Below are 26,098 nucleotides of genomic sequence, written 5' to 3'. Positions count from 1 at the left end.
TGCTCAGCAAAACAACACAAAATGAACAGAGTCAGTATCAAAAAATGAACTCAGAAATAGAAACGAGGTAAACCCATAGACCAAATTTAGATGACCTTTACTCTATAACTTGGTTCTTAGTTACCAATGCTTTTTGGTATTGATACTGGACCTTGTGTCGTCTCACGCCGAAACAGGAGTATGTTCAGCTCCAAAAGTTCGCACTTTAAAATTGTTTGTTTGTAAAAACCATTTTTTTTCCTTATTTTCTTTTTTCAATCCCAATCTGGATGATGGGAATCAACGGCGGCTATTTTCCTACAATCTGCCGGGTATGTTTGTTAATCTGCTGATGAAATTGGTGCGATGAGAAAAAGTAATTTTGTTCTTGAAGGTTTTTGAAAGCAAGAAAAATAGGAGTGAAGAAGCGTCGGTTGTAAGTTCGCTACTTCAAGTCTTTTCATGCTTCGTCGTCTGAAGCTCATTTTGTGTTAAGTTTTTTTTCTACAGAAAAACTGAAAACTGTTTTGCTAATCTTTTCTTGCGGTTCTTTAACTTCCATCATGTGCGTCACGATGTTTAATTGCTCTTGAACCTGTTATTGTTCTAAACGTGAGTTATTTTCAAAGTGTTGGTCTTTTTATGCAAATTTTTTGCTTGACGGTTTTTGCCTCTTTTCTTCTAGAACATTCTTTGACTTCTCAAGTGACTTTTTCACGCTTTCGTTCTTCATTCTTGAGTGATCTCTTTTGCTCTCACGCCGAAGTAAAGATTGTTGCTAATACAAAATCGGTTGCAGCAAAGCAAAAAGAAGGGAATGATTGGGCCGAGTGGGCAGTGCTTCTGGATAGCTATCGGTAGGTCAATGGTTCGAATCCCGGCGTTGTCAAATCTTTTTCCACCCACCTGTCGTTCGAGAGCAGTTCTTCCGACATTAGTCGGGTCTATGTTTTATTTTTGAGGGTGTACAGTCCACAGAAGCAAAAATTATCTTCCAAGAAGTTAAACTCGCCTAATAAGCTAAACCTTGTTTTGTTCTCTAATTTTGGCACCAACGTTATGTATTAAAGTGATCTCGCTTCTTTTCATCTCGTGAAGCCAAAGCGTTAAACCTTTACTTAGAAATGAGCTGCTTATTTAAACTTTAAAACTGTTTACTTGGTTGTTCTACTTTGCAATTAAATGTGTACTACTGTTCATGAGATAACTATAACGTTTGGAACTATAACTTGCTAAATGTTTGTCAGATGCGAAGCAAAGAGCTAGAGATTGTGAGATGTCCAAACAATTAAATAAACAAAGGACTGACTTCATAGGATTGTGACAAGTTGGTGCATATTACGATGACCGACTTCCTGTTTACAGCCAAGCTTTAATAACAGAATTTTTTCTACTGTCTAAAACTCAATTCTAACATGAGAAACGGTTTGTATAGTAAATACAAAAATACAAAGAATACATGTTTGGCATTGATAGATATGAACAAAACTATGTCAAACATAATGGCCATCTTTGACGTGCGAGCAACATGTAGTCAAAATATGTCAGCTGAAATCATGATTGTACATCGAACATTAAATTTGGTTACATGACATTTTACTCAATGCTATTTATGTCTAATGTACCAAAATAACCGAAGTTAGTGTTATCCAGTAATAACAGTAATGGTTTCTTTTGATCTCGGCTTTAGATAATCCGAATGTGCAATTAGCTGTTTATTTAGGAAGCATAACTTTGTGAAGCTGATCAGAAGCATATCTTTAATGTGTGTATCTTTAATATGGGCAAATTTTGGGTGTCTTAGGATATTTTGGCATTGGACAATTTCATCTGTACGCTGTCTAAATTTCTCGCTTGTACGCGATTGATCTGTAATGTATGGTAAGTTGAAACCCGGCAAGAAGCGCGATCACACCGTAAATCAGAGCGCCCACAAACATGTTTCCACTCGCTGCGCTGTACCATTTCTCAAGGTTCTCTTTTGTGACTGAGGTGGCAGCGATAGATTCGTCGGTTGATGAGTCGAACTCGGGTGCTATATCCTCGAACAGAGCGATCGAGTGACCCTGCATCCAAAACCCGAGTAGACAAAGCATGATGGCACCCCAGACCCCGAGGAATGTGAGAAATAGACTGAGTTTTGGCCCCAAAATTTTGACCATTTTTGTGGTGTTAAAATTCGATTATTAAGGTGGTCTGATAAAATGGATTGATAAAATGTAATTTTCTGATTTGAGGTAAGAGATTCTTTTGTTGTTAAATTCAATGATTCTGAAGCAAAACTTTTTCGTGCTGATTCATTCAATAGTATATGTGATGTGATGCAACAGAATCATAAATGCAAAAATTGATTCGTATGTTATGTATATATATCTCGAAAGTTATTTCCGCGTCAGTTAACAAACTTTCTATTATTAAGTGCGCTCGCGTGCAAAATTTTGTTGTTGTTGCGAGAATAGTAAATATATTAGTTCGTTTGTGTTCTTCCGCCTTGAAGCTTTAAATCTCTTGATGTTCGTGTTGAATTCTGACCTGTAACGATAGAAACGAACAAAAGGAAAGAAATTGTGTTGATGGACTGTATGTAGTTCACGTATCCATGTTTCTGCTCCAAATTGAGGTAAAGTGACTTAACGTGTGCTGAACTGAACGGAGAAAAGGGAAAGAAAAGAACGTGTAAGCAGCTAACCCACTCAGACCTAGTCAAACGCATTTTCCAACGTATGTATCCCGCGTGTTTATGTATCCGTACGTAAGAAATAACGCTATATATTTGGTAAGACCTAGGGGCCTAATGTATTAGACGAAAAATTGATTGGGCGAAAGCTATTGTGTGTGTGTGTGGGCAGGGGAGGGGTTGTTGTGGAGGATTATAATTAGAATGTTCGGGTCTCAGTTGGCGCAACTACTATAAAAATGGGCCACTACTGAATTCGAACCGGTGGCGTCTCTTAGTTACAACCGTAGTGTTACACCAGCTAGTTATAAGCTCTCGAACTTTTGGCATTTCTGATATTCCATTCATCGCTTCTTGTCAAGTATACATCAAACAAGTAGAGGTTCTTTTCAAAATTATCAGCGACATGCGCAATTAACGTTAGCTTATTGTCTCCCAACCTTCTAGCATTGAACTTACATCATCATTAACGAAACTATTACTGGAAAAATTATTGTGTAAAGACGAATAGTATGATGCTATTTTACAGCGCTATGTGCATTGTTAAGCTGACTTTCAAAGTTCTTCTCTATCTGATGTTCGCTTAATGTAATTTAAATTTTTCACCTAATGGATACAAGAATTGGTTTCGCCTAAGTGAGATTTCATTTTATATTAATCCCACAAAGAAAAGCTAATTTAAATAATACGCTTCTTTCGGTGTACGCTGAATAGGTAAATTCTAAACGTGTATGGAAAAATATGCAAGCAGGAATGCTCAATATACCGTGGAAGTCATATACTGTCGGAAAAACCTGATTTAGTTTCTTTCTATCACTGTTGCATGTATTGTAGTAGATATAATTTAGGGCTCAATTTCTTTGCTGAAGCGGTAATTATTAACTGGTCCACCCATCTGATTTAATTCCAACCCCAATTTTGGGGATTGAATCTTATGCCAGGGAACTTTTCCATTTTTAAGACGTCTGTTGCCCAGCGATATCTTCTGCACAGAGAAGTCAAAGTTTTTGCTTTGACAGAAAACAGTATTTATTTTTCACTATTTTAAGCAGAATGAACGTCAGTTAACGACGAATACATGACTGTGTGTGTATGAACAAGTGTGTGTGTGTGTGTGTGTGTGTGTGTGTGTGTGTGTGTGTGTGTGCGCGCGTGTGTGTGTGTGTGTGTGTGTGCGTGTGTGTACATGTGTGTTTGCTTGTGTGTATGTGTGTTCACCACTCTTGGTATTTTACTAGTTGAATACTATTGAATTGCATTGGAGAATTGCTAGAAAGAACTGTTTTTCGATTTTTAATGTCATTGAGTTGTCAAATTGGAGTGGTGATTTTAGTGACGCCGAAGTATTAAAGGGAGCCAAGAGCTAGTAATTTTAAGGCGTTAACTTGTTTTTCAAAATGCTTCAAGATGGTGTGGGGAAATGGTGTTAAGTTGGTGTTTGCGGTTTTTTGTACCTTTTTTGTTTACGTGCTGCAGTTTGACGTCTGTTTTCAATTTCTTTAGTGCTTTTTGATTGCGTTTTATGCTAGTAGTTTCGCTAAGAACACCTACGCAATTCAATGTGTTTTGGTTTTTCCTTGTAACAGCATTGCTTTCTGCTCTTGAGCGAAGTTGGAAGCATTTGTTGTAAACGTTAGCCTTTTTTATGAAAATTTGTTCCTTGACCGTTTTCTAGAATTCTCTTTGATAGCTTAATTGCTTTGACTTTTTGGTCGAAAGCAATGGGATAATCTGGTGAAGCTCACTGGCATAATTTTTCTGAGTAGCTCTATTTTAGTCCTAATAGTCGTTTAGTGTATGGTAAAGCAAAGCTGCTGAGTTATGTCTGAGGAGGCAGCTATTCATGGCTTCGTTTGATGGTAGTCGATTAATATTTGTCTATGTTGACAGGAAAATATCTACTCCTATGTTCAGATTGTGATATTCAAATTTCCTTGAATTGTCTTCCAGAACTTCCACGGTTTTTCTTGCGCAAAATATTTTGAATTGTGTTGGTGCATCTCTTTCCTAAAGATGTATTCACTGTTTTTAATGTTTTGAAACTGATGAATACTGTGGGCCTGGAATTGTGTATATGGTAGCGCCTGTTGTTTACAAAGTGCCGAGTGCGCGGCAATTCGTGTAAAGGCATGAATTCAATGAGGAAAAATTTGGTTTTCGAATTCTTTTTTTGTTTGTTTTTGGGTTTGAACACATTTTTTGGTATGTAAGGTCTGTTGTAGTTCCCATAAGATAGGCCGTGTTGAGTAATCAGCTCTGTGATTTTTGAATTGTAATTATTGGTGATGCTAACTTTAACAACAGAAGATGACGTAAAAAAGTGAAAGCTATTTTACTTTTTAATTTTGGCGGTATTTGTCATTTTTATTTTATTTGATAGGCTTTTTAGTAAAGCTTGCTGATAAGTTTTTTGGGAATGTTCTATGATAAGCTATCTTGTACATTTTAGCTCACAACTTACGAAGTTTTTGAAGATAGTATTCCATAACAACTTCTTATTTTTTAGGTGGTAGTTTTTCTTTCACTTTTTTCTATAGCCTGGATCTATTTTAGTCAAGCCTGAAAACTAGCGTGTTATCGTATAGCGTTCGCAATTGTGCTACTGCTTTGGATGCTATTGACATCAAAAAGTAGGTGTTTGCAATTTTTTAAACTTATTGGAATAATTATGTTTTGCTTCTGTTGGAATATTGATTGTTAAGGACGTTTCTAGCTGGAAAAAGCTGTCTTGCTGGTCATTAGAATTAGTATTTTGACTACTAATTTGTGATAACTATATCGGGTTTTGACTGTGTTGCCTCTCATTGGTCGGAAGAGTTTCTATTGTTTTGCAATTCCGTCATTTGTAGTTTTAGGTCAATTTCGTAAAAACATTACTACGACAATAAAGCTACTTTTTGTCCGACTTACGTTACGAATCCGTTTTTACTTTTCTCAAATTTTTGAAGTTTATGTCTGCTTGCGTCTTTCAGTAATCAAGGGAACTTTAGCGTATTCTGAGGTGTCGTATTCAAAGTAAGAAATGAAACATTTTCAGTACTCCGATCATATCCTGCAAAAGCAATAAACGCCTATTATATTTGTATTTGCTGCTTTCGTTTTTTTGTATTTGCTGTATATGCTCTCGTTTATTTAACTGAAAAAATACGATGCAACAAAAACGAGAAAAAAATTACTGCAGCGGCGTTTTTAGGTCTATCAAAAGCTTTTGACTCCATTAATCACAAGCTCATGATTCAAAAGCTTTCCATTCTTGGATTTTCGATACCAGCCAAAATCTAATTACGAGCTATCTTTCAAACAGAACACAAAGAGTCATAATCAATAATGTTAAATCAAGTTGGATTGAAGTGGCTCAAGGAGTTCCGCAGGGAACAGTCTTAGGTCCACTCTTGTTCAATCTATATGTTAACGATCTTAGCAACTTTTTGTCATGTGAAACAATACAATACGCAGATGACACAGTACTATTGAGCTCTCATGATGAAGTTCTCAAATGCAAAAACGAGCTTGAGAAGGCCATAGAAAAATGCATACAATTTTTTAAACTACATCACCTCAAGATCAATCCGGATAAAACAGAGTTTATTATTTTTGGTAGCTCTAATCCTCATGACGAAACGACATTAAAAGTGGGAGACAAATTAATAAGTTCGAAAGCGGAAATCAAATATCTCGGTGTTTATATTGACAAAGACCTCAAATATCAAAAACAAGTAAAAATTCTTTTGTCAAAAATGGCCCAGGGCATTAAATGCATATATGCCCTCAGGAACATAATACCCACTGGTTACAAAAACATTATTTTGAACGCTTTTGTTCTCAGTCATGTTCAATATTCTTCTGTTTTACTTGCAACCATCAATCAAAATCTTATAACGACATTAGAAAAGCAGTTAAATTGGGCCATCAAAGCTTGTTTTCACAGACAGAAATTTGACTCATCCTCAGATCTTAAAATGAACCTTGGTATACTACCTATTTCTTTGCTTTTTGATTACAGGGCTGCCACTTACTGCCATAGTATCATGAATAAAAAGAAGCCTGCCTTCTCAAGCTCAGCTTTGAAATTACCAACCGCAAGTTTTTATATACACGAGCGAACTCAAAAAATTTTTACCCAGACAATTTCAAAATGCAATTTGCATGAAAAAGTATTATTAAAAGAGGTATTCTACAGCACAATTCTTTCCCAAGAAATTATTTGTCAATGTCATACAGTCTTGCAAAGAAGAAATATAAGCTGTTTTTTCTTAATGAATACCAGAAGGACCCAAATAAAACCCAACATAGATCAATTACTTGGAAACATTTTAAATTCAATTAAATTTCTTTCTGTTTTACATTAAATTTATGTTACTGTCGTCCCTCCCCTCCAATACAAGTGACTTCTCTATTGGATCGATATTTTAGTTATTATAAATTATTAGTTTCTCTTTTGTAATTATCAATATTTTAAACTGCCTATCCCTGTAAATTTTACCACGACTGAAACATTTACAGATTTTAGGAGAAATACAGTGTTCCTTTTTTTAAATACGCATAAGTTCCCTTGATTAATGAAAGACGCAAGCAAACACAATCTTCAAAAAGTCGAAAAGTAAAAATTAAACTAATTAATTAAACAACTGATAAACGGATGAACATTTTTCAAGATTTGATTGCAGTTCCTGCGGCATTTTGAAAAATGAAATTTTCATTTTGTGTTCTGACCAGGAAATATAGTTCTTAATATCATAATAAGTTGCTCGCAAACAAAGTTTGTAGTAATTCATTTAGTCCGGTTACACTTTATCGTGCAATAATTCGTCAGCGGTTACACTTCTCTTACCCACACCTCTCCTAACTGAGGTTAGCTTCCCTACCAACCCCTTGCCAATCATTTGAGAGCAATTCGTACGCCTTCACTCGATCATCTTTTGCGTAATTTTCAAATACTTATTGTGTATTTCAGAGCCCTCTAAAGGCGCGGTACAATGCAAGGGCATGGGTCTCATCTGAAGAAGAGAGTGATAATGCCAGCAAAGTAACTACCTCTTGCTCTGCCTCCTCCAATGAGAGCAGAACCAATGGCAGCGTCCAACAACAATCACTCAACAATTATGGAGGAAATGGACTGTTGTCAAGTCAACAAAACAAGGTAGAAACCTGGCCTCGTTTTAATTTTTTTAAATTGAAGCTCAAATTTTGCCTGCCTTGAGAAAAAATGCGAAAGGATGCAAAGCTGGCACATTAACATCTCAGAATAATGACACCACAGATGAGAAACTCAGCTATGGGAACTAAATATTAATAAGAATCATCAAGAAATTGAAAAAGTTAAGCTGCATCATAAATGCTACAATTTCATTGCACGATTAACACCGTACTTATCAAAACACATGTCGATGCATCTTAGATTGAAAGGTCCCAATGTTGTACATTTTCTCTGTTGTAAAATGGTTGAGAAAAATGGTTGAAATTTCAAAAAGCGATAGTGGGTACTTTCAGCAGTTCGATCTAACTTGGATGGGCCAAAACGGGTTTTCTTGTCGCAAAAGTGATACCGCTTGATGCCAAAATTTTTCATGACATTAGCTACCTTACAGTGGCGGAATACTGTAGAGAGAGTTTTGCTGGAAAGTGAAGTGTTGAAAAATTGATAGCAATGTTTGCAAGTATTCGATCTTATTGATGAGGTAGTGGATATCAGTCAAACGATTTTTAATTAAAGAATTTTGTAGCTATAATTTTGATCTTGTTGACTTTTACTAGATGAATTTTTCTTCCCTTATCGCCCAGTCTAAGGCCTGGGGACTCCGTTGCGATTTCCTCGTTCTCGCCCTCTGTTTTTGTAGCTGTCGCACAGAGTTGCGATTCGCAGGTAATTTTGGCGGTATACAGGTGCTTATTGCCGTTTTTAACTGGTACCCTAGTTGCGCTTGTATCAAAATGAAAATAGTCGTAGTGTAACTGTGCCGCAATTTGCTTGTGGTGAGGCGACCTTTCTGCATCTACATGGTGAATGACATGCGGTCCCCGAGTTAGGGGGGCCATGAGGGGCATCGTCAACATCGGGGGAAGGGGCAAGGAAGGCGGGTTATTCTGTGCAGTGTGGTCGTGTTGGACTGATCTCCAGCCAGTTGGCTACCTCTACTGTTCTTTCCCACAGGACAATCACTTTCAGGTCCGTGGTGTTCTTACTGCAGTTGAAAATGTGGTTTACGTCATGTGGTGCTACTTCACTTTGCGGACAGCGCTGAACAATGTTACAGATCCTACTCAAGTAACAAGTTAGCAGGAGGTAATATCCAGTTCTAATTTGTGCTATTCGGAAACTTGCAATTCGTTGCAGCGTTTGTTCTTCTGCTATCTTTGTTGTTAGTTGCGTGCTGTCTCTGTTCAAATGAGTATGGATCGTGTTCCGGTGGATACTTTTGAGAGCATTTTTGTTTTTTTTTGCGATTTATTTACTCTTTGTTTTGTGTTTTGTTTCACGCAGTCCCTATAAGTATGATTTAGTGTCGGTCTCATGGGACCAAAACTAGATGAAGAGGTTGTTTTATGGTCAGCTCGATGGCTTTGATAAATGCCGGCTAAAAATTGCTCTGCCAACATTTCTGTGAGCTTTAATAGGCAGCATTTCACCCTCATTATGTAAGTCATTGATGTCAGACATTTTTACACAGCCAGTAATTTTGCGAAGAGCAATATTTTGTCGTGTTTGCAGGTGGTTCGAGTTTGTTTTGCCAATCGTGGAAACCCAAATGGGAGCACTGTTGTTAGGCTCTTACTGATAGCTTTGTAAGTCACTTAGAGTGTCTCTTGTGTGCAGCACCAATCGCTACCAGCAATTTTCAATGTTATTGCACGTTTGTAATTTCTCTTTGGTGCTCTTACACGTTCTCCAAAGTTGAGCATACTGTCGAAGGCGACACGAAGTACTTTGACTTTGGACTTTACTGGTGTTGGGGAATTGTTGATAGTGAGGTGTGGGTCAAATTTGGCCTCCTGGCTCCAGGTTATGAACACACTTGCACTTGATTTCTGAGCTGTTTTCTTGATTCTGGCGAGTCGTGTAAAATATGTAGGAAGGGGGTTATCATGTCACGCAATTGTTGCGAGGTACTTCGTTTTATCATCAGCGTAAGACGTAATATTTATATCTTCCGGGTGTAGAGGCAGCTTGCTCATATAGATGTTGAAGAGCATTGGCGATAATATACTACCTTGAGGGACACCCTGTTTGACTTTTCTCCATTTTGGTTTATTATATTCTACGTAAGAAAATCTGCCCTGTAAGTATGACGCGACCCATCTTTAGTGCTATTCTGTAGTGGTGCCTCCAGTATGTCTCCTAGTAGCAGATTGTTGTCAAACGTGTCGAAAGCGGGGGTGAGGTCTAAGGTTACTATTAGAGTGCGGTTGCACGGTTTTTTTAATTAGAGCCTTTTTGTATATCGTTGGTGACATCATTGAGAGCTGTTGTTGTGGCGTGCTCTGTTTTTAGAGGATATTCTATAAAGTCTTCTTAGTTGCAATTGGGAGAGGAGCGCAATTGGTCTGAAGCTTTTAGATTCGTCCATGTGTTTTCCCGGCTTGTGTAGGGTTATGACCCGGCCAACTTTCCAGATGTTAGGGGTTTTTTCACTGTTTACAGAAAGGTATATGGTGCCGGTGAGTTATCTCAGTGCTATGTGACCTATATGGTGTACATGGATTGGCGCTATTCTCTCTGGGCCCAGCGCCTTACATTTCGTTGTGTCTCATAGCTTCCTTCACTGTGTTATACTTAAACATTCTGCCCTCTATTTCAAATTTCTTTATTGTTCTTAATATATTTGTTTTCTGTTTTTCTTTCTTCTTGGGATGTGGAGTGTTTTGTTAGTTGAAATTGTTGGGGGCATTTCATTTGATCATGGTGAGGAGTAGTCTTCTTAGCGTCAAGTGTATGACTCTGTTGGCAGGTGGTTTAGCGTTATTGACAAAAGTCCTTTTTACTGTGCTCCAGAGTTACCTCTCTATGTGTTTGTGCAAACTCGATCCATTTTTTGCGCTTTTGATTTTGAACAAGTTTGTTTTTTTTCACCGTTTAGTTGCGTTATTTTGGGGTCCCCTGGATATTTTCTTTGAATTTCATCTCTTTTCGCAAATCTTTACTGCTTCGCTGGGAAAACTGGCAACCATTTTATCTTCCCTGCCGTATATGCCTGCCATCCGCTGCATTTCCTTAAGGTGTTTTCCGCGTGGTAGACATTTGTTGGCCTTTGTTGTTTCTTCGGTTTTAATTCAGCGTCTTTAAAACTTGTCCTGTCAGCTCTGCGTCGTGGTGTTGTGTGTGCGATGAGTTCACAGGTGATGGATTGAACAAATGGTAAATGGTGTGAGCCTAATGCGTACTCCGTGCGCCTGTCGATGTTAATTGCTATGCTTGAGCTGGCGAGACTGATGTCCGGGGACCTTTTACAATAATCAGTCAATCTTGTGCAGGCCTTTTTGTTGAGTACATGATTAAAGAGTTTTGTTTCCTCTTGTGTCTTCCGGTAGTTTCGAGTGCCATAGTGAGCTATGATCATTGAAAGCACTGACAATAATGCAGTCATCTAACTCATTTAGTTTCACTTAATTGATTGATGTCCTGTATCCTGAATCACACCTAGACGAAATGGGTATGTAGGTGTTCGCTAGTTTGATTTTTTTAACCACCTGCGGTGAGTTCTATAGCATGGACTTCTAGTTAATTGTCAGAAGTCTTGAGTTTAATTTGTTGAAACAGAATTTTGTCCGTAATGATACACGGTACCCCTCCACCTTTGCCTCCTTCTTCGAGCCCGTTTTCTGGGATTATGCCTTAGTCAGAGGCGCTTTTGAGGATGGTTTTTCATTGAGATTGGACTCGTTTATAATTGGATGTTATTTTATAATTGGGCAGCTTATTGGATGTTATTTTTCTGCATCCAGTCTATGAAGTTGTCTAGTTTCTGTTTGAGAGCATTACAATTCAGTTGAAAAATGTTGAGGTGTGTTGCAATAGGTGAGCTTATTCATATAACTTGGCTATTATATTTGGATATATATTTGAATATACTAGTTATATAAATTTATGCTTATAAATATCAAATTGTCGTAGGGACTTAGATGTTGCAAACTGATTTTTGGGTTTTCAAGGGTACGAAATAAGGAAATTTCCGTGAGCAGCTGGGATCTTTGCTCAGTTTTGTGTCCGTTTTCCGTAGTGGTTTTCCTCATTGCTTTTTGATAGTCGCCGTCGGCCTCTCGGGCTGCTATTTAGGCTCTCTCCCTTTTTACAATTCAAGGAATTTGGATTGTATTGGTGCGCTGTAAGATCTGTTCACACAATTTGCGACGGTTTTTTATGTCATTTAGAAGTCAATTTGGAATAGTGATTTTAGTCATGCTTAGTAGCAGGAGTGAAAAGGCAACTAGATTAAAGCGTGATTAATTGCTTTCGAAAAATGCAGCAATTATTGTAAACGGGCGCAAATTTTTTGTTGGTTTTTGCGCTTTTGTTCTAGAGCATTCTTTGACTTTTTGAGTGACTTTTACGCTTTATTTTTGGGCGATCTCAGTTGCTCTCATTGTTCGTTGCTAACAGAAAAGCGATTGAGGATCAAAGTCGTTGTTGCTATGTGGTTAAAATTTCAAATTGCTATCCTGGAGGATGCCGGTTCGAACCTTTATGAGGTGGGAGTTTTTGCAACCATTAAAATTTCTAAGCTACGTCCCTTAATTAAATTGCCACTCGCCTGTCGTTCGAGAGCAAATCATCCCACTTTAGTCGGTTTATGTTTTTTTGCAAAATGGTTTCAAGCGTCCATGGGCAGCGAATGGTTTTTGACTTTTATGCTATCTGTTTTCATGAAATTTTAGTGAATGTCTTGTCTGTTTTGTTGACCTTTTTACTTTTTTACTGTCTCTTTGCTTAAAATCCTTTATGCCAAGTCTTATAGGATTCCTAATGCGGCATATATTAAAGTAGTTAATGGGTTCAGCTCGTAGCTGTCGGATTTTATGACTTAAACAATACAGACTTTAACAATCAGTTTCGCGCGTATTTAATGTTCTTTTTGTTGTCCTATCATATGATGTCATTAATGAGACAAAAGGAAAGTTTGTTTGTTTTGAATGTCTTTGGTTTGTATGACTAAGATTATTTATCAAAATATCAAATATTATTTATCAAAAATGATTTTTTCAGTTTGCTCTTATTTGTTCTTTTTGTCCTGTCACTTAATGTTGTTAATGCCAAGTCCTACCGAATTTTAAATAAAGCGTATGTGAATCTATTTAGTTGTTTCAGTTTTTAATTGCTGACCTTTATGACTTGGACGCTTTTTCTTTTCATAAGTTGTTTCTGATTTTTCAACTGTATTGGCTGTTCGTTTTTGAAAAATCTCATGGCTTTCCAGTGAGATTTATTTTTTTTTGAAATTTTGTATTTGACTTTAATGCTTTTTCTCAAGAATGCTGTTTGCTTTAATACAGTAGAGATTTTTTGTTTTGCCCTTGTTTGTTTCTTTAATAGACGCGTCCTCAATTCCAGGCGGCTATTATAGCGCTCCTAATATTTTACAATCCAAGAATTGGATTGTATTGGTGCTCTGTCTTTTTTTATTTTTGTAAGATGTTTTCACACCTTTTTTTTCATGACTTTGAGCTTTCAAAACGGGATAAACCGGTAAAGCTCAGCGGGCATCAAGTTTCATTAGAGGCCCCTAGCCGCGTTTATTAGTCCTTCAAGAGCTTAGGGTGAGGCAACTGGGAATGCCGTATTTCAAGGTTAAAAGTCATTTTTAGGAGTTTTTGACCCCAAAATGTTGCAATTCTTTGCGTTTTTTCGTATTTTTGAGAATATTTTGTTGGACCAGTCTAAAATAGAGGTTTGTAAAAATTGATGAAGGTCTTTTGCAAGAAATGATTACTTTTTATGACCATTTTAAGAGCTATATCTTTTGGTCCTCGAAACATTAACAGGCAAACTTATAGTCTTAAGAGTATGTCAGCCCTAGCTATCAAGCAACCTCCTCAAGGGTTTGATAATAGGTTACTAGTTTCTAGTGGTAATAGAATGGTTTTCACCATTTTAACATCACGAATTTTAGCTATTTTTTGATAAAAGTTGCGGTTTTTTAATTTTTAAAAATTTGTTTGCATTATCTGAGTTTTCCGAGCCCCAGGAGCCAACAAAACTCCTACAGCGTTTGATAATTGGGTATTAAAAAAATTTACATCATTTACATCAAAATGGATTTCATCATTTGAATATCAAAAATTTTAACAATAATTTTTCAAGTGTTTCTGAATTTTTTTGTCCTTTTTTAATTTTCTGCAACCGTACGGGCAAACGAACCTCCTCCAGGGTTTGATAATAAGTTACTGCATACTGCTTCTAGTGGCAATGGCACAAGTTTTCATTTTTTTAATATCACGAAAGTTAGCAGTTTTGTTTTAATAAAAACTTGAAATTTATCACCAGCGAGTTTTCTGGCACCACGGGCCCAGGAATCTCCTCGACGTTTTGATAATAAGTTACTGCATAGTTGCTAGAGGAAATAGATTGGTTATCAATATTTTAATAGCACGAGTTTTGGCAATTTTTTGATAAAAATTAAATTTTCAATATTTCTGAAAATTATTAGCATGTTCTTTATGAGCCAGTGAAACACTTTGAAGTTAGAAATAGAGATACTGGATAGTCTCTGGAGACAATGAAATGGTACTGAAGTTTTTTGTATCACGAAATTTAGCAAGATTTTGTTAAATCTGCCAATGTTTTTTTTTAGTTTTTTGAACTTTTTTTTGCTATTTGCTGGGTTTAACCATCTTTACAGGCCAACGAAACTTTTTTAGGTCTTGCAGATGGGTCATATATTAGCGCTGCACTGGTAAAACATAGTTTTAAACCTTTCATTTCTGCAAAATTTTCTTTGTCAGTTTTTTGGAGCATGTCTCATTGTTCTTGAGTTTGTCTGCCTTAATGAGTATAATGAGTTGTATCGTAATTGGCCTTCAAGCTAAAAGCTTCAAGAGTTTTATCAATGAATATTTTGTTTTGTTTGTTTGATTATTTTAGTTTCTCAACTTTTGAGATCGTCTTTTTGGCTGGGATTGTTCAATTGCTCTGCTGGTGATGTAAATAAGTTTTCAGATTTTCATTCAATTCTTTGGATTGTTTTTCAGGACTTGTCCTGCTATGTTTTTTACTTCGTCTAACAGATTTTTGTTTCGTCTTACCCTGACTTCTTGGAATTGACTGTTTCAATGACTTACCTCATCCAAAAAAATGACTTCTGAACTCACTTATGGAACTTTAAATTTTATGAACATTAAAGGCCAATAGTGTGCATCTAAGTAATGCCAAACATATATGCCCTAATTTTTGATTATTAAGAGTCTTGAGTTTTTGATTTCGAATATTAATTTTGGGATATTCTCCGTTTCTGCCCCCCCCCCCGTACGTTATGCGCTCCCCAGTTACAGAGCACGTGCCATTACATAGTAAGTCATTATGTAAAAAAATATTGCACGTGCATCTGAGGGGTGCAAATAATATGCGCCCACCAAGCTGAGGGGGCACAAGCGGAAAAGATCCTAATTTTGAAAAGCACTATTAGGGCTTTATCCTTAGAGCTTATGTGTCTCATAAAAATGACAGACCAAAGCTAACCCAAAAGTCTAGTGGTCGATCTATCTATCTAATCTCTTTAGTTCTTTAAATTCATGGAAGGCCCCAAGCGTCTCGCGGCTATTTTCCGGCAATCTGCCGGCTATGTTTTTACTTGGCACTCATTCATTTTAATGACAGATTGGACGAGGACTCATGATTAGGCTTAATGGAAAGGGTTTAACGGTATGAGTTTAAAGCTAACAGTTTTTATGAGTTGAACATTTTCACCAAATAATTTGAATTTTGTTTTTGCCCGCGCTTTTTGTTTATTTTGTCTTTTTGCTTGTTTTCAGTAGCGAGAGGCGTGACTAGCTCTATGCGCTTTCAAATGTCAGACAATGGGGCGTAGTTCAGGTTGTTAATCTTTTGGTACCTCTCTTAATGACTCGCGCTACTGTTTTAAAGACATAAGTAAGCTGGTGTAATAGTTTTGTGAAGGGTAATTTAGTTGTTGTTATCAGATGTAATGACACTAATGATTTTGTAAAGGAAGAGAAATGAAAGTTAGTTTAATTTTTGGATCCTACGTATTCTTTTTCCTTTACGGTTATTTACTTTGATAACCACCGAGATTTTTTCCTACGATGTGATTGATAGTCTATTTTTGGTTTTGGTTTCATTCAATTCTTTAAAGTTTTATGCAGGACTTGTCCTGTGGTGTTTTGGAATAAGTTTTACCTTTCTATCACCCTTTAAGACCAAAAAGGGAAATCAAAAGAAATATCATAAATCAGTAATAAAGCCCGGGTACTTAAACTTAATGTTTAATGTCTTAACTTAGTGCATTAAGTTATCAGAGTTCCTGATAGTATACTGCTAACTGTTATTAATTGCTCTTGAACGAAGTTCATAGCAATTATTGTAAACGTGTATGTCTTTTTTTCTTCAAATTTTGCGCATTTCTTCTAGAGCATTCTTTGACTTCTCAAGTGACTCTTTTACGCTTTCGTTAATCATTTTTGAGTGATCTCTATTGCTCTCTCCGAAGTAAAGCTGGTTGCTAATATATAATGGGTTGCAGTTTTGGGAAAATAAGTGACTCATAGCGCAGTGGTTAGTGCGGGTGGCTATGGATCGGGAGGTAAAAGGTTTGAATCCTGTTGGGGTTGTCGTTCGGTATTGTATTTCGGTAGGCTCTCGCATTGCGCGTGAGCTGTGTACTACGAGAATTGAGTTTCGCGGTGCGAAATCGGAACTTAGTCCTTTCCTTTAACTTGCGGCGCGAGTTCGCGGAGAAAGAAGTGCAAATGAATTTGAATTGAATGAACTGAAAATATGACTAGAGTACTTATCAACAAAGCGTGAATGTATGATCAGACATGTCTGATCACGGCGCGGGAAACAAAAGGTAAATGAAATAAAGGCAACTCGTGACAAGAAATTTGAAAAAGAATAAATAAAGAATTGAAGGGCAAATGAAATGAACTAAATAAATGCATCATGTGAAATTTACTGCACCAAATAAATAAAATGAATGTTAATATACTCAGGTCTCACATACCCCTTGTTGTGAAAAAGAAAAATTGTACCTATGGTACAATTTTTTCTTTGTAGATAACAATAATAATTTTTACAAACTAATACTTGGTCACCGGTTAAATAAATAATAACAATATATGTACTAGTTATCATATCTAATAATAAATTAATACTAAGTAACGAGTTCGACAGTTTTTCAAAGTTTTATTGAATAATAGTGCGTTTCAATCATAGGTCTTCTGATTTTTTGCTTCGTATACTGTCATTGACCTGACATCCTCATCCAAAGTCGGGGTCTGCTGGTCAATTCGGAGCCTAAATCGCGGGTGAGAAGGAGATACTTGACAGGGGAGATGTTTGCCTCCTCGGTTAGCTGAGTTGCGATTGTTTGAACTGTTTCAAGAACCGAAACAGGTGGGGTTTGAAAATTTTCGACGTCCTCCGCCCAGCGTGGTCGTGTTGATGGTGCTGCTATAGATTAGTCGGACGAGGAGTTATCAAAATCGTAATACGAGGGACTACGGCGGTTTATGTCTGAGGAGCGTTTGCTCTGCGTTGCAGGGGGTGCGGGTACGACTTGTTATAGGGCTCACGAGGAAGCTGACTGTTGAGGTAGTATCAATTCACTGTGCGAGTCTGCTGGCTCAGCGTTGCGTTGATTTCGTATCTCGGGAAAGTTTGGAATTTTGGGTATACATCCTCTCATCGGGCCTGATATATTGGATCGAGAAGATGAAACTCCACTACCGGGTTCTCGGCTGCGGTGTTTCATCTTCTTGTCGCCTTTTAGTTTACGTGTGAATTGTTTCACGTGGCTCTGGATTTGCGCGTCTACCAGCTTTTCACAAGTGCTCGGCTCACGCTAGTCTGTGTAGACCTTTATTGTTGTCTGCCTTTGCTGTAGTGTGCCAAATTTGCCAATGTCACTGCTCCGTACTGTTACTACAGCCTTGCCTGGTTCCTTGATTGTAGATGTTGTTGGGCTCACTTTGATGTTTGAGCCTTTTGCTAGTACTTCATACAGGCCCTCCAGGTTCATTTTAGATCGTCTTTTCCGTGAGTTTATTGGGCCAATTTGAGCTGTACTGCTATCTCTGTGAGGTGAATTCGTCTGCAAGTGCCAGAACGGAGAAATCTGGACTCCCCATTCGTTATCTTTGTTTCCCGTTCATTTGCATCCCGCGTTGCCCGAGTCATTCCCATTTCAACCTCAATATTGCTCCTATATCCGTTGAGCTATGTCCTCATCTAAATAGTGGTTTATAATGTTCTCGTATGAGAGGTTAGATAATTTAGGCTTAGTGGAGTTTACGCTCAGCGGGGTATTGGGTTTCCTGCCTAAATGCGCTTGGAAGGGCGAAGTCTTTGTTGTTTTCTGTTTACATTTTTGCAATTGCTGAATAATAATCTTATGAAATGCGTTATTAGCCGATTTTTCCTCTTTGATACATGCCAGTCTATTCTTAATCGTTTGATTGAGTCTTTCTACCAAACCAATAGCACGATGATCGTTAAAAGGAGCTTAATAATTTCAATGTTAATTTTATTGCAGAAAGTCTTTACTTGATTTCGAACCAAACATTTTGCTTGATCCAATCGAATAGAACGAGGTATTCCATGGTTTTCAACATACATGTCCAAAATTTTTTAAAACATTTGGTCCATTGGCTCAAAGGCAGCCGGAACGAACTTAGAGATCTCTCCAATAAGAGTGTATGTAAGGATTAAGCTCTTTAAGGCGGGTTTCGTTGTTGGCCAAAATACAATCACGGACCTCTCTAAGAACTGCGTCTTTGCTGGTGAGTGCTGCAATTAATGATTTACTAAAGATATTATTTACAATATTGTCAAATGTGGGGGCTGGGAGTTAGGGGAGTGCTTACACCTGATGCCAATGCTGGGGAAACTGCGTTTGATGGGATAGGAGGGGATTCGCAGTGCTAGAAGTTGTGAGAATTGCAGGCTGATTCACTGCGCGAGAGGAGCTCGGGGGAGTGGAAGGTACATTCGCGGGGCTGGAGAAGTCGTTGAATCGGACTCTTGTTATGCGCTTTCTAAAAGGCATTTTAGTTTGATTTGAATTGATGTAGTTAATGTTAGTTTTTTTGCGAAATATTAAGATTTCGAGTGAAATTCATACGACATAATTCTAGAGCGATTTGAGGCAAAAATCACTGCTTTTTTTTGGTTAATGACTTTCAGAATTATTTTTGGAATGTCTTAATTGGCGGGAAATTGGGCTTAGAGAATTGAGTATCACGCTTCGCGAAATGCTTTTCATTCCGATTTTGGAAGGATTGTTTGAATTGAGTTGAATTTGGCTTAACGTGTGGAGTGTTAATTGGTATTTGCGACCCGGGGTATGCATATTTTAAATTGTTTGAATAACAGTTATTATTTGTAAATTGATTTCGCGGCGCGGGGCATAAATAGTAATCATGCTTATTTGCACGAGTGGCAAGTGTGCTAATTAAATTTATTGCTTTTGTTATAGGTTCTCTTTTATGTGTGATTTGAGGTGCGAGATTATTTGTTGGTAATAAAGTATATAAATGGGGTGGGGATTGACTGGATTTTAATGTTGATGAATTTGTGATTTGTAATTACCGTAAAATGTTTGACGTACAGGTAATTTTTAAAATATTTGTTAGACCAAACTACTCCAAGAATTTCTAGTTCATTAACACTATATCGCTCCTCTCAAGAATTTAGAAATCGAGATGTAAACGCAATTGGTTTCCATCCGTCAACTGTTAATTGTTTAGGCGCCGCCCCAAGACTACAGCGAGATGCGTCACGTTTTGCGCGGGTTTCGAGCTGCGACTTGTAATGACTATTTTCAGTGGAATTTGCAATGCGATTCTTTATTTCAGAAAAACGATTTTCATGACATGTACATCAGTCCAGACTAACTTGTGCGAGGTTAGGAATAAGTTTACTAATATAGTACAGCGAATCCAGAAAAGATCGAAGTTTCTTTAATGTCTTTGGTGCTTCAAGTTGAGGTCTTGCTCTCGAGGGGCGAAATAACCGATTGTGAAATATATCCAAGCCAATCAATTTCTCATTTAGAAAAATGACATTTCGGAAGATTAATCCTAAGGTTTTCTTCGTCCAACCGCTTGCGACAATTAAGAACATACGGTTTGTGTTCTTCCTCCGATCCTTTACTAACAATTAAAGTATCGTCGAGAAAACAATCGGTATTCTTTAGACCAATGAGGGTGTAATCCATGGCTTTTTGAAATTCTGCCGGCATATCTGTTCAACCGTAAAAACCAGTTTGAAATCTATAAGTGCCTGTCATGTCGCCGGTGATTGCATTAATCTGTATTCCGTAAGCATATCAATGTTAGGCATTCGGTATTTATTTTTGTGAATGGGTTTGTTTTATTTTGTTGAATCCAGAGCAAGCTTAATTGTCTGGTCTTTTAGCAGTGACTACGGTAGGGGAAATAAAATAATTATCAGGACATTTAGTGAGCTTTATTATGTTTTTAAGCTAATTATTTTTTGAGTTCATTGTTATTTTTTATCCTGGAGATTAATAGGTATACGTCTACCCTTTTGCTGTCTAGCTTGAAAGTTCAAGTGAAAGTTTGATTTAGCCACGTGATTTTTTGATCTACCGATACGAGAAATTAGATTAGGGAATGTTAATTCAATGTTTTCTTTGAAATCCGAAGATGGCGAAATATTGTTGACTTGATTACCTGGGAACGAGGACGATTGCGTTACTGCTAGTTCTAATTGGTCGAACAAGTCACGACCGAATAATGATTTCAGACCATCGACGACGACCGTGATTTTTTTGCCGAATCTGAAGTCCTTCCGTTGCTCGATACCGGAGCTTGTACTTTACCTTCAATACAAATCGGTTCATTTGAAAAAGTCCCGAGTTGCGTGTTTGTGTTATCGTGAATCCAGAAAGCGTGTGGGCTGCTTCTTACTACTTGCGACGCGAAAGACTGATTGAGAATGCTGCACGCGCTCCCAGAGTTCACAAGATATTGCGTAGTCGAGATATTGCCGATTTTGATCGGCTTAATTAGGGATTCTATTTTCGCAATATCGTTTCGAATGAGAGCGACCATATTGTCCTCCCCGCTGCTGTAGTCGGATTCGTAGAGTTTCGAAGATTGAAGAATGTTGACAGAATCTTCAGGATGTGATTCTTCGTCCACCGTATTTATAGTTCTTTTCTGAGGATTTTGGGGCTTCGATTCCTTTTGTTTTCGGCAAACCTTAGCAGTGATTCAACAGACCACAATTATTACATGTTTTGCCCTTAGCGATGCACTTTTCACGCTAATTTGGAGCCAGTTTCCGCCACAATTCGAGCAATATAGAGATGGGGGATTACCTTGTTTGTGAAAGTTGTTAGAGGGTGACCAATTCGATGATCGCGAACTAGCGAGAAATAGGATTGCATTCACGCTGCCCGGGATGAGGGTCTTATTGTGTTGTTGTATTTGATGTTGGTTTCGCATCCTGAGTTTCATATTAATTGCCAGTTCCAACGCTTGTCTTGGCTCTACTGTTTGTTTAAGGAGTTCTTTTTGAATCTCGGGATCAATCAGATTAGTGATGAACACATCACGTATCAAGGTTTCCTCCTTATTCTCAAAATCACAATTTTCCGCTAATTCTTTAAGCTTACCATAGAAACGTTCGACAGTTTCACCTCGAAGTTGTTTCGTGATCAAGAAGACTTGACGATCGAAGATGATGCTCCGGGGCCGTATGAAAGCAGCCTCTACAATTTTCCGGAATTTTAAATAAATAATAACAATATATGTACTAGTTATCATATCTAATAATAAATTAATACTAAGTAACGAGTTCGACAGTTTTTCAAAGTTTTATTGAATAATAGTGCGTTTCAATCATAGGTCTTCTGATTTTTTGCTTCGTATACTGTCATTGACCTGACATCCTCATCCAAAGTCGGGGTCTGCTGGTCAATTCGGAGCCTAAATCGCGGGTGAGAAGGAGATACTTGACAGGGGAGATGTTTGCCTCCTCGGTTAGCTGAGTTGCGATTGTTTGAACTGTTTCAAGAACCGAAACAGGTGGGGTTTGAAAATTTTCGACGTCCTCCGCCCAGCGTGGTCGTGTTGATGGTGCTGCTATAGATTAGTCGGACGAGGAGTTATCAAAATCGTAATACGAGGGACTACGGCGGTTTATGTCTGAGGACGGTTTGCTCTGCGTTGCAGGGGGTGCGGGTACGACTTGTTATAGGGCTCACGAGGAAGCTGACTGTTGAGGTAGTATCAATTCACTGTGCGAGTCTGCTGGCTCAGCGTTGCGTTGATTTCGTATCTCGGGAAAGTTTGGAATTTTGGGTATACATCCTCTCATCGGGCCTGATATATTGGATCGAGAAGATGAAACTCCACTACCGGGTTCTCGGCTGCGGTGTTTCATCTTCTTGTCGCCTTTTAGTTTACGTGTGAATTGTTTCACGTGGCTCTGGATTTGCGCGTCTACCAGCTTTTCACAAGTGCTCGGCTCACGCTAGTCTGTGTAGACCTTTATTGTTGTCTGCCTTTGCTGTAGTGTGCCAAATTTGCCAATGTCACTGCTCCGTACTGTTACTACAGCCTTGCCTGGTTCCTTGATTGTAGATGTTGTTGGGCTCACTTTGATGTTTGAGCCTTTTGCTAGTACTTCATACAGGCCCTCCAGGTTCATTTTAGATCGTCTTTTCCGTGAGTTTATTGGGCCAATTTGAGCTGTACTGCTATCTCTGTGAGGTGAATTCGTCTGCAAGTGCCAGAACGGAGAAATCTGGACTCCCCATTCGTTATCTTTGTTTCCCGTTCATTTGCATCCCGCGTTGCCCGAGTCATTCCCATTTCAACCTCAATATTGCTCCTATATCCGTTGAGCTATGTCCTCATCTAAATAGTGGTTTATAATGTTCTCGTATGAGAGGTTAGATAATTTAGGCTTAGTGGAGTTTACGCTCAGCGGGGTATTGGGTTTCCTGCCTAAATGCGCTCGGAAGGGCGAAGTCTTTGTTGTTTTCTGTTTACATTTTTGCAATTGCTGAATAATAATCTTATGAAATGCGTTATTAGCCGATTTTTCCTCTTTGATACATGCCAGTCTATTCTTAATCGTTTGATTGAGTCTTTCTACCAAACCAATAGCACGATGATCGTTAAAAGGAGCTTAATAATTTCAATGTTAATTTTATTGCAGAAAGTCTTTACTTGATTTCGAACCAAACATTTTGCTTGATCCAATCGAATAGAACGAGGTATTCCATGGTTTTCAACATACATGTCCAAAATTTTTTAAAACATTTGGTCCATTGGCTCAAAGGCAGCCGGAACGAACTTAGAGATCTCTCCAATAAGAGTGTATGTAAGGATTAAGCTCTTTAAGGCGGGTTTCGTTGTTGGCCAAAATACAATCACGGACCTCTCTAAGAACTGCGTCTTTGCTGGTGAGTGCTGCAATTAATGATTTACTAAAGATATTATTTACAATATTGTCAAATGTGGGGGCTGGGAGTTAGGGGAGTGCTTACACCTGATGCCAATGCTGGGGAAACTGCGTTTGATGGGATAGGAGGGGATTCGCAGTGCTAGAAGTTGTGAGAATTGCAGGCTGATTCACTGCGCGAGAGGAGCTCGGGGGAGTGGAAGGTACATTCGCGGGGCTGGAGAAGTCGTTGAATCGGACTCTTGTTATGCGCTTTCTAAAAGGCATTTTAGTTTGATTTGAATTGATGTAGTTAATGTTAGTTTTTTTGCGAAATATTAAGATTTCGAGTGAAATTCATACGACATAATTCTAGAGCGATTTGAGGCAAAAATCACTGCTTTTTTTTGGTTAATGACTTTCAGAATTATTTTTGGAATGTCTTAATTGGCGGGAAATTGGGCTTAGAGAATTGAGTATCACGCTTCGCGAAATGCTTTTCATTCCGATTTTGGAAGGATTGTTTGAATTGAGTTGAATTTGGCTTAACGTGTGGAGTGTTAATTGGTATTTGCGACCCGGGGTATGCATATTTTAAATTGTTTGAATAACAGTTATTATTTGTAAATTGATTTCGCGGCGCGGGGCATAAATAGTAATCATGCTTATTTGCACGAGTGGCAAGTGTGCTAATTAAATTTATTGCTTTTGTTATAGGTTCTCTTTTATGTGTGATTTGAGGTGCGAGATTATTTGTTGGTAATAAAGTATATAAATGGGGTGGGGATTGACTGGATTTTAATGTTGATGAATTTGTGGTTTGTAATTACCGTAAAATGTTTGACGTACAGGTAATTTTTAAAATATTTGTTAGACCAAACTACTCCAAGAATTTCTAGTTCATTAACACTATATCGCTCCTCTCAAGAATTTAGAAATCGAGATGTAAACGCAATTGGTTTCCATCCGTCAACTGTTAATTGTTTAGGCGCCGCCCCAAGACTACAGCGAGATGCGTCACGTTTTGCGCGGGTTTCGAGCTGCGACTTGTAATGACTATTTTCAGTGGAATTTGCAATGCGATTCTTTATTTCAGAAAAACGATTTTCATGACATGTACATCAGTCCAGACTAACTTGTGCGAGGTTAGGAATAAGTTTACTAATATAGTACAGCGAATCCAGAAAAGATCGAAGTTTCTTTAATGTCTTTGGTGCTTCAAGTTGAGGTCTTGCTCTCGAGGGGCGAAATAACCGATTGTGAAATATATCCAAGCCAATCAATTTCTCATTTAGAAAAATGACATTTCGGAAGATTAATCCTAAGGTTTTCTTCGTCCAACCGCTTGCGACAATTAAGAACATACGGTTTGTGTTCTTCCTCCGATCCTTTACTAACAATTAAAGTATCGTCGAGAAAACAATCGGTATTCTTTAGACCAATGAGGGTGTAATCCATGGCTTTTTGAAATTCTGCCGGCATATCTGTTCAACCGTAAAAACCAGTTTGAAATCTATAAGTGCCTGTCATGTCGCCGGTGATTGCATTAATCTGTATTCCGTAAGCATATCAATGTTAGGCATTCGGTATTTATTTTTGTGAATGGGTTTGTTTTATTTTGTTGAATCCAGAGCAAGCTTAATTGTCTGGTCTTTTAGCAGTGACTACGGTAGGGGAAATAAAATAATTATCAGGACATTTAGTGAGCTTTATTATGTTTTTAAGCTAATTATTTTTTGAGTTCATTGTTATTTTTTATCCTGGAGATTAATAGGTATACGTCTACCCTTTTGCTGTCTAGCTTGAAAGTTCAAGTGAAAGTTTGATTTAGCCACGTGATTTTTTGATCTACCGATACGAGAAATTAGATTAGGGAATGTTAATTCAATGTTTTCTTTGAAATCCGAAGATGGCGAAATATTGTTGACTTGATTACCTGGGAACGAGGACGATTGCGTTACTGCTAGTTCTAATTGGTCGAACAAGTCACGACCGAATAATGATTTCAGACCATCGACGACGACCGTGATTTTTTTGCCGAATCTGAAGTCCTTCCGTTGCTCGATACCGGAGCTTGTACTTTACCTTCAATACAAATCGGTTCATTTGAAAAAGTCCCGAGTTGCGTGTTTGTGTTATCGTGAATCCAGAAAGCGTGTGGGCTGCTTCTTACTACTTGCGACGCGAAAGACTGATTGAGAATGCTGCACGCGCTCCCAGAGTTCTCAAGATATTGCGTAGTCGAGATATTGCCGATTTTGATCGGCTTAATTAGGGATTCTATTTTCGCAATATCGTTTCGAATGAGAGCGACCATATTGTCCTCCCCGCTGCTGTAGTCGGATTCGTAGAGTTTCGAAGATTGAAGAATGTTGACAGAATCTTCAGGATGTGATTCTTCGTCCACCGTATTTATAGTTCTTTTCTGAGGATTTTGGGGCTTCGATTCCTTTTGTTTTCGGCAAACCTTAGCAGTGATTCAACAGACCACAATTATTACATGTTTTGCCCTTAGCGATGCACTTTTCACGCTAATTTGGAGCCAGTTTCCGCCACAATTCGAGCAATATAGAGATGGGGGATTACCTTGTTTGTGAAAGTTGTTAGAGGGTGACCAATTCGATGATCGCGAACTAGCGAGAAATAGGATTGCATTCACGCTGCCCGGGATGAGGGTCTTATTGTGTTGTTGTATTTGATGTTGGTTTCGCATCCTGAGTTTCATATTAATTGCCAGTTCCAACGCTTGTCTTGGCTCTACTGTTTGTTTAAGGAGTTCTTTTTGAATCTCGGGATCAATCAGATTAGTGATGAACACATCACGTATCAAGGTTTCCTCCTTATTCTCAAAATCACAATTT

The 26,098-nt window shown here is 38.0% G+C and overlaps 1 protein-coding gene across 1 annotated transcript in view; it reads left to right on the top strand.

Moving 5' to 3' along the window:
* Positions 1-26,098, top strand: part of LOC142336329 (uncharacterized) — a 90,186-nt gene that overhangs the window by 21,686 nt on the left and 42,402 nt on the right. Inside the window, exon 4 of the mRNA XM_075385082.1 lies at positions 7,611-7,796. Within this exon, the coding sequence (XP_075241197.1) occupies positions 7,611-7,796 (186 nt within the window). The remainder of the gene's footprint in view (positions 1-7,610; positions 7,797-26,098) is intronic.

Source organism: Convolutriloba macropyga, chromosome 3 (assembly GCF_964194025.1).
Source record: "Convolutriloba macropyga chromosome 3, txConMacr16.3, whole genome shotgun sequence".
Taxonomy (NCBI): Eukaryota; Metazoa; Xenacoelomorpha; order Acoela; family Convolutidae; genus Convolutriloba; species Convolutriloba macropyga.
The sequence above is the reverse complement of the archived record's forward strand: the minus strand, read 5'-3'. Positions and strand labels throughout refer to the sequence as shown.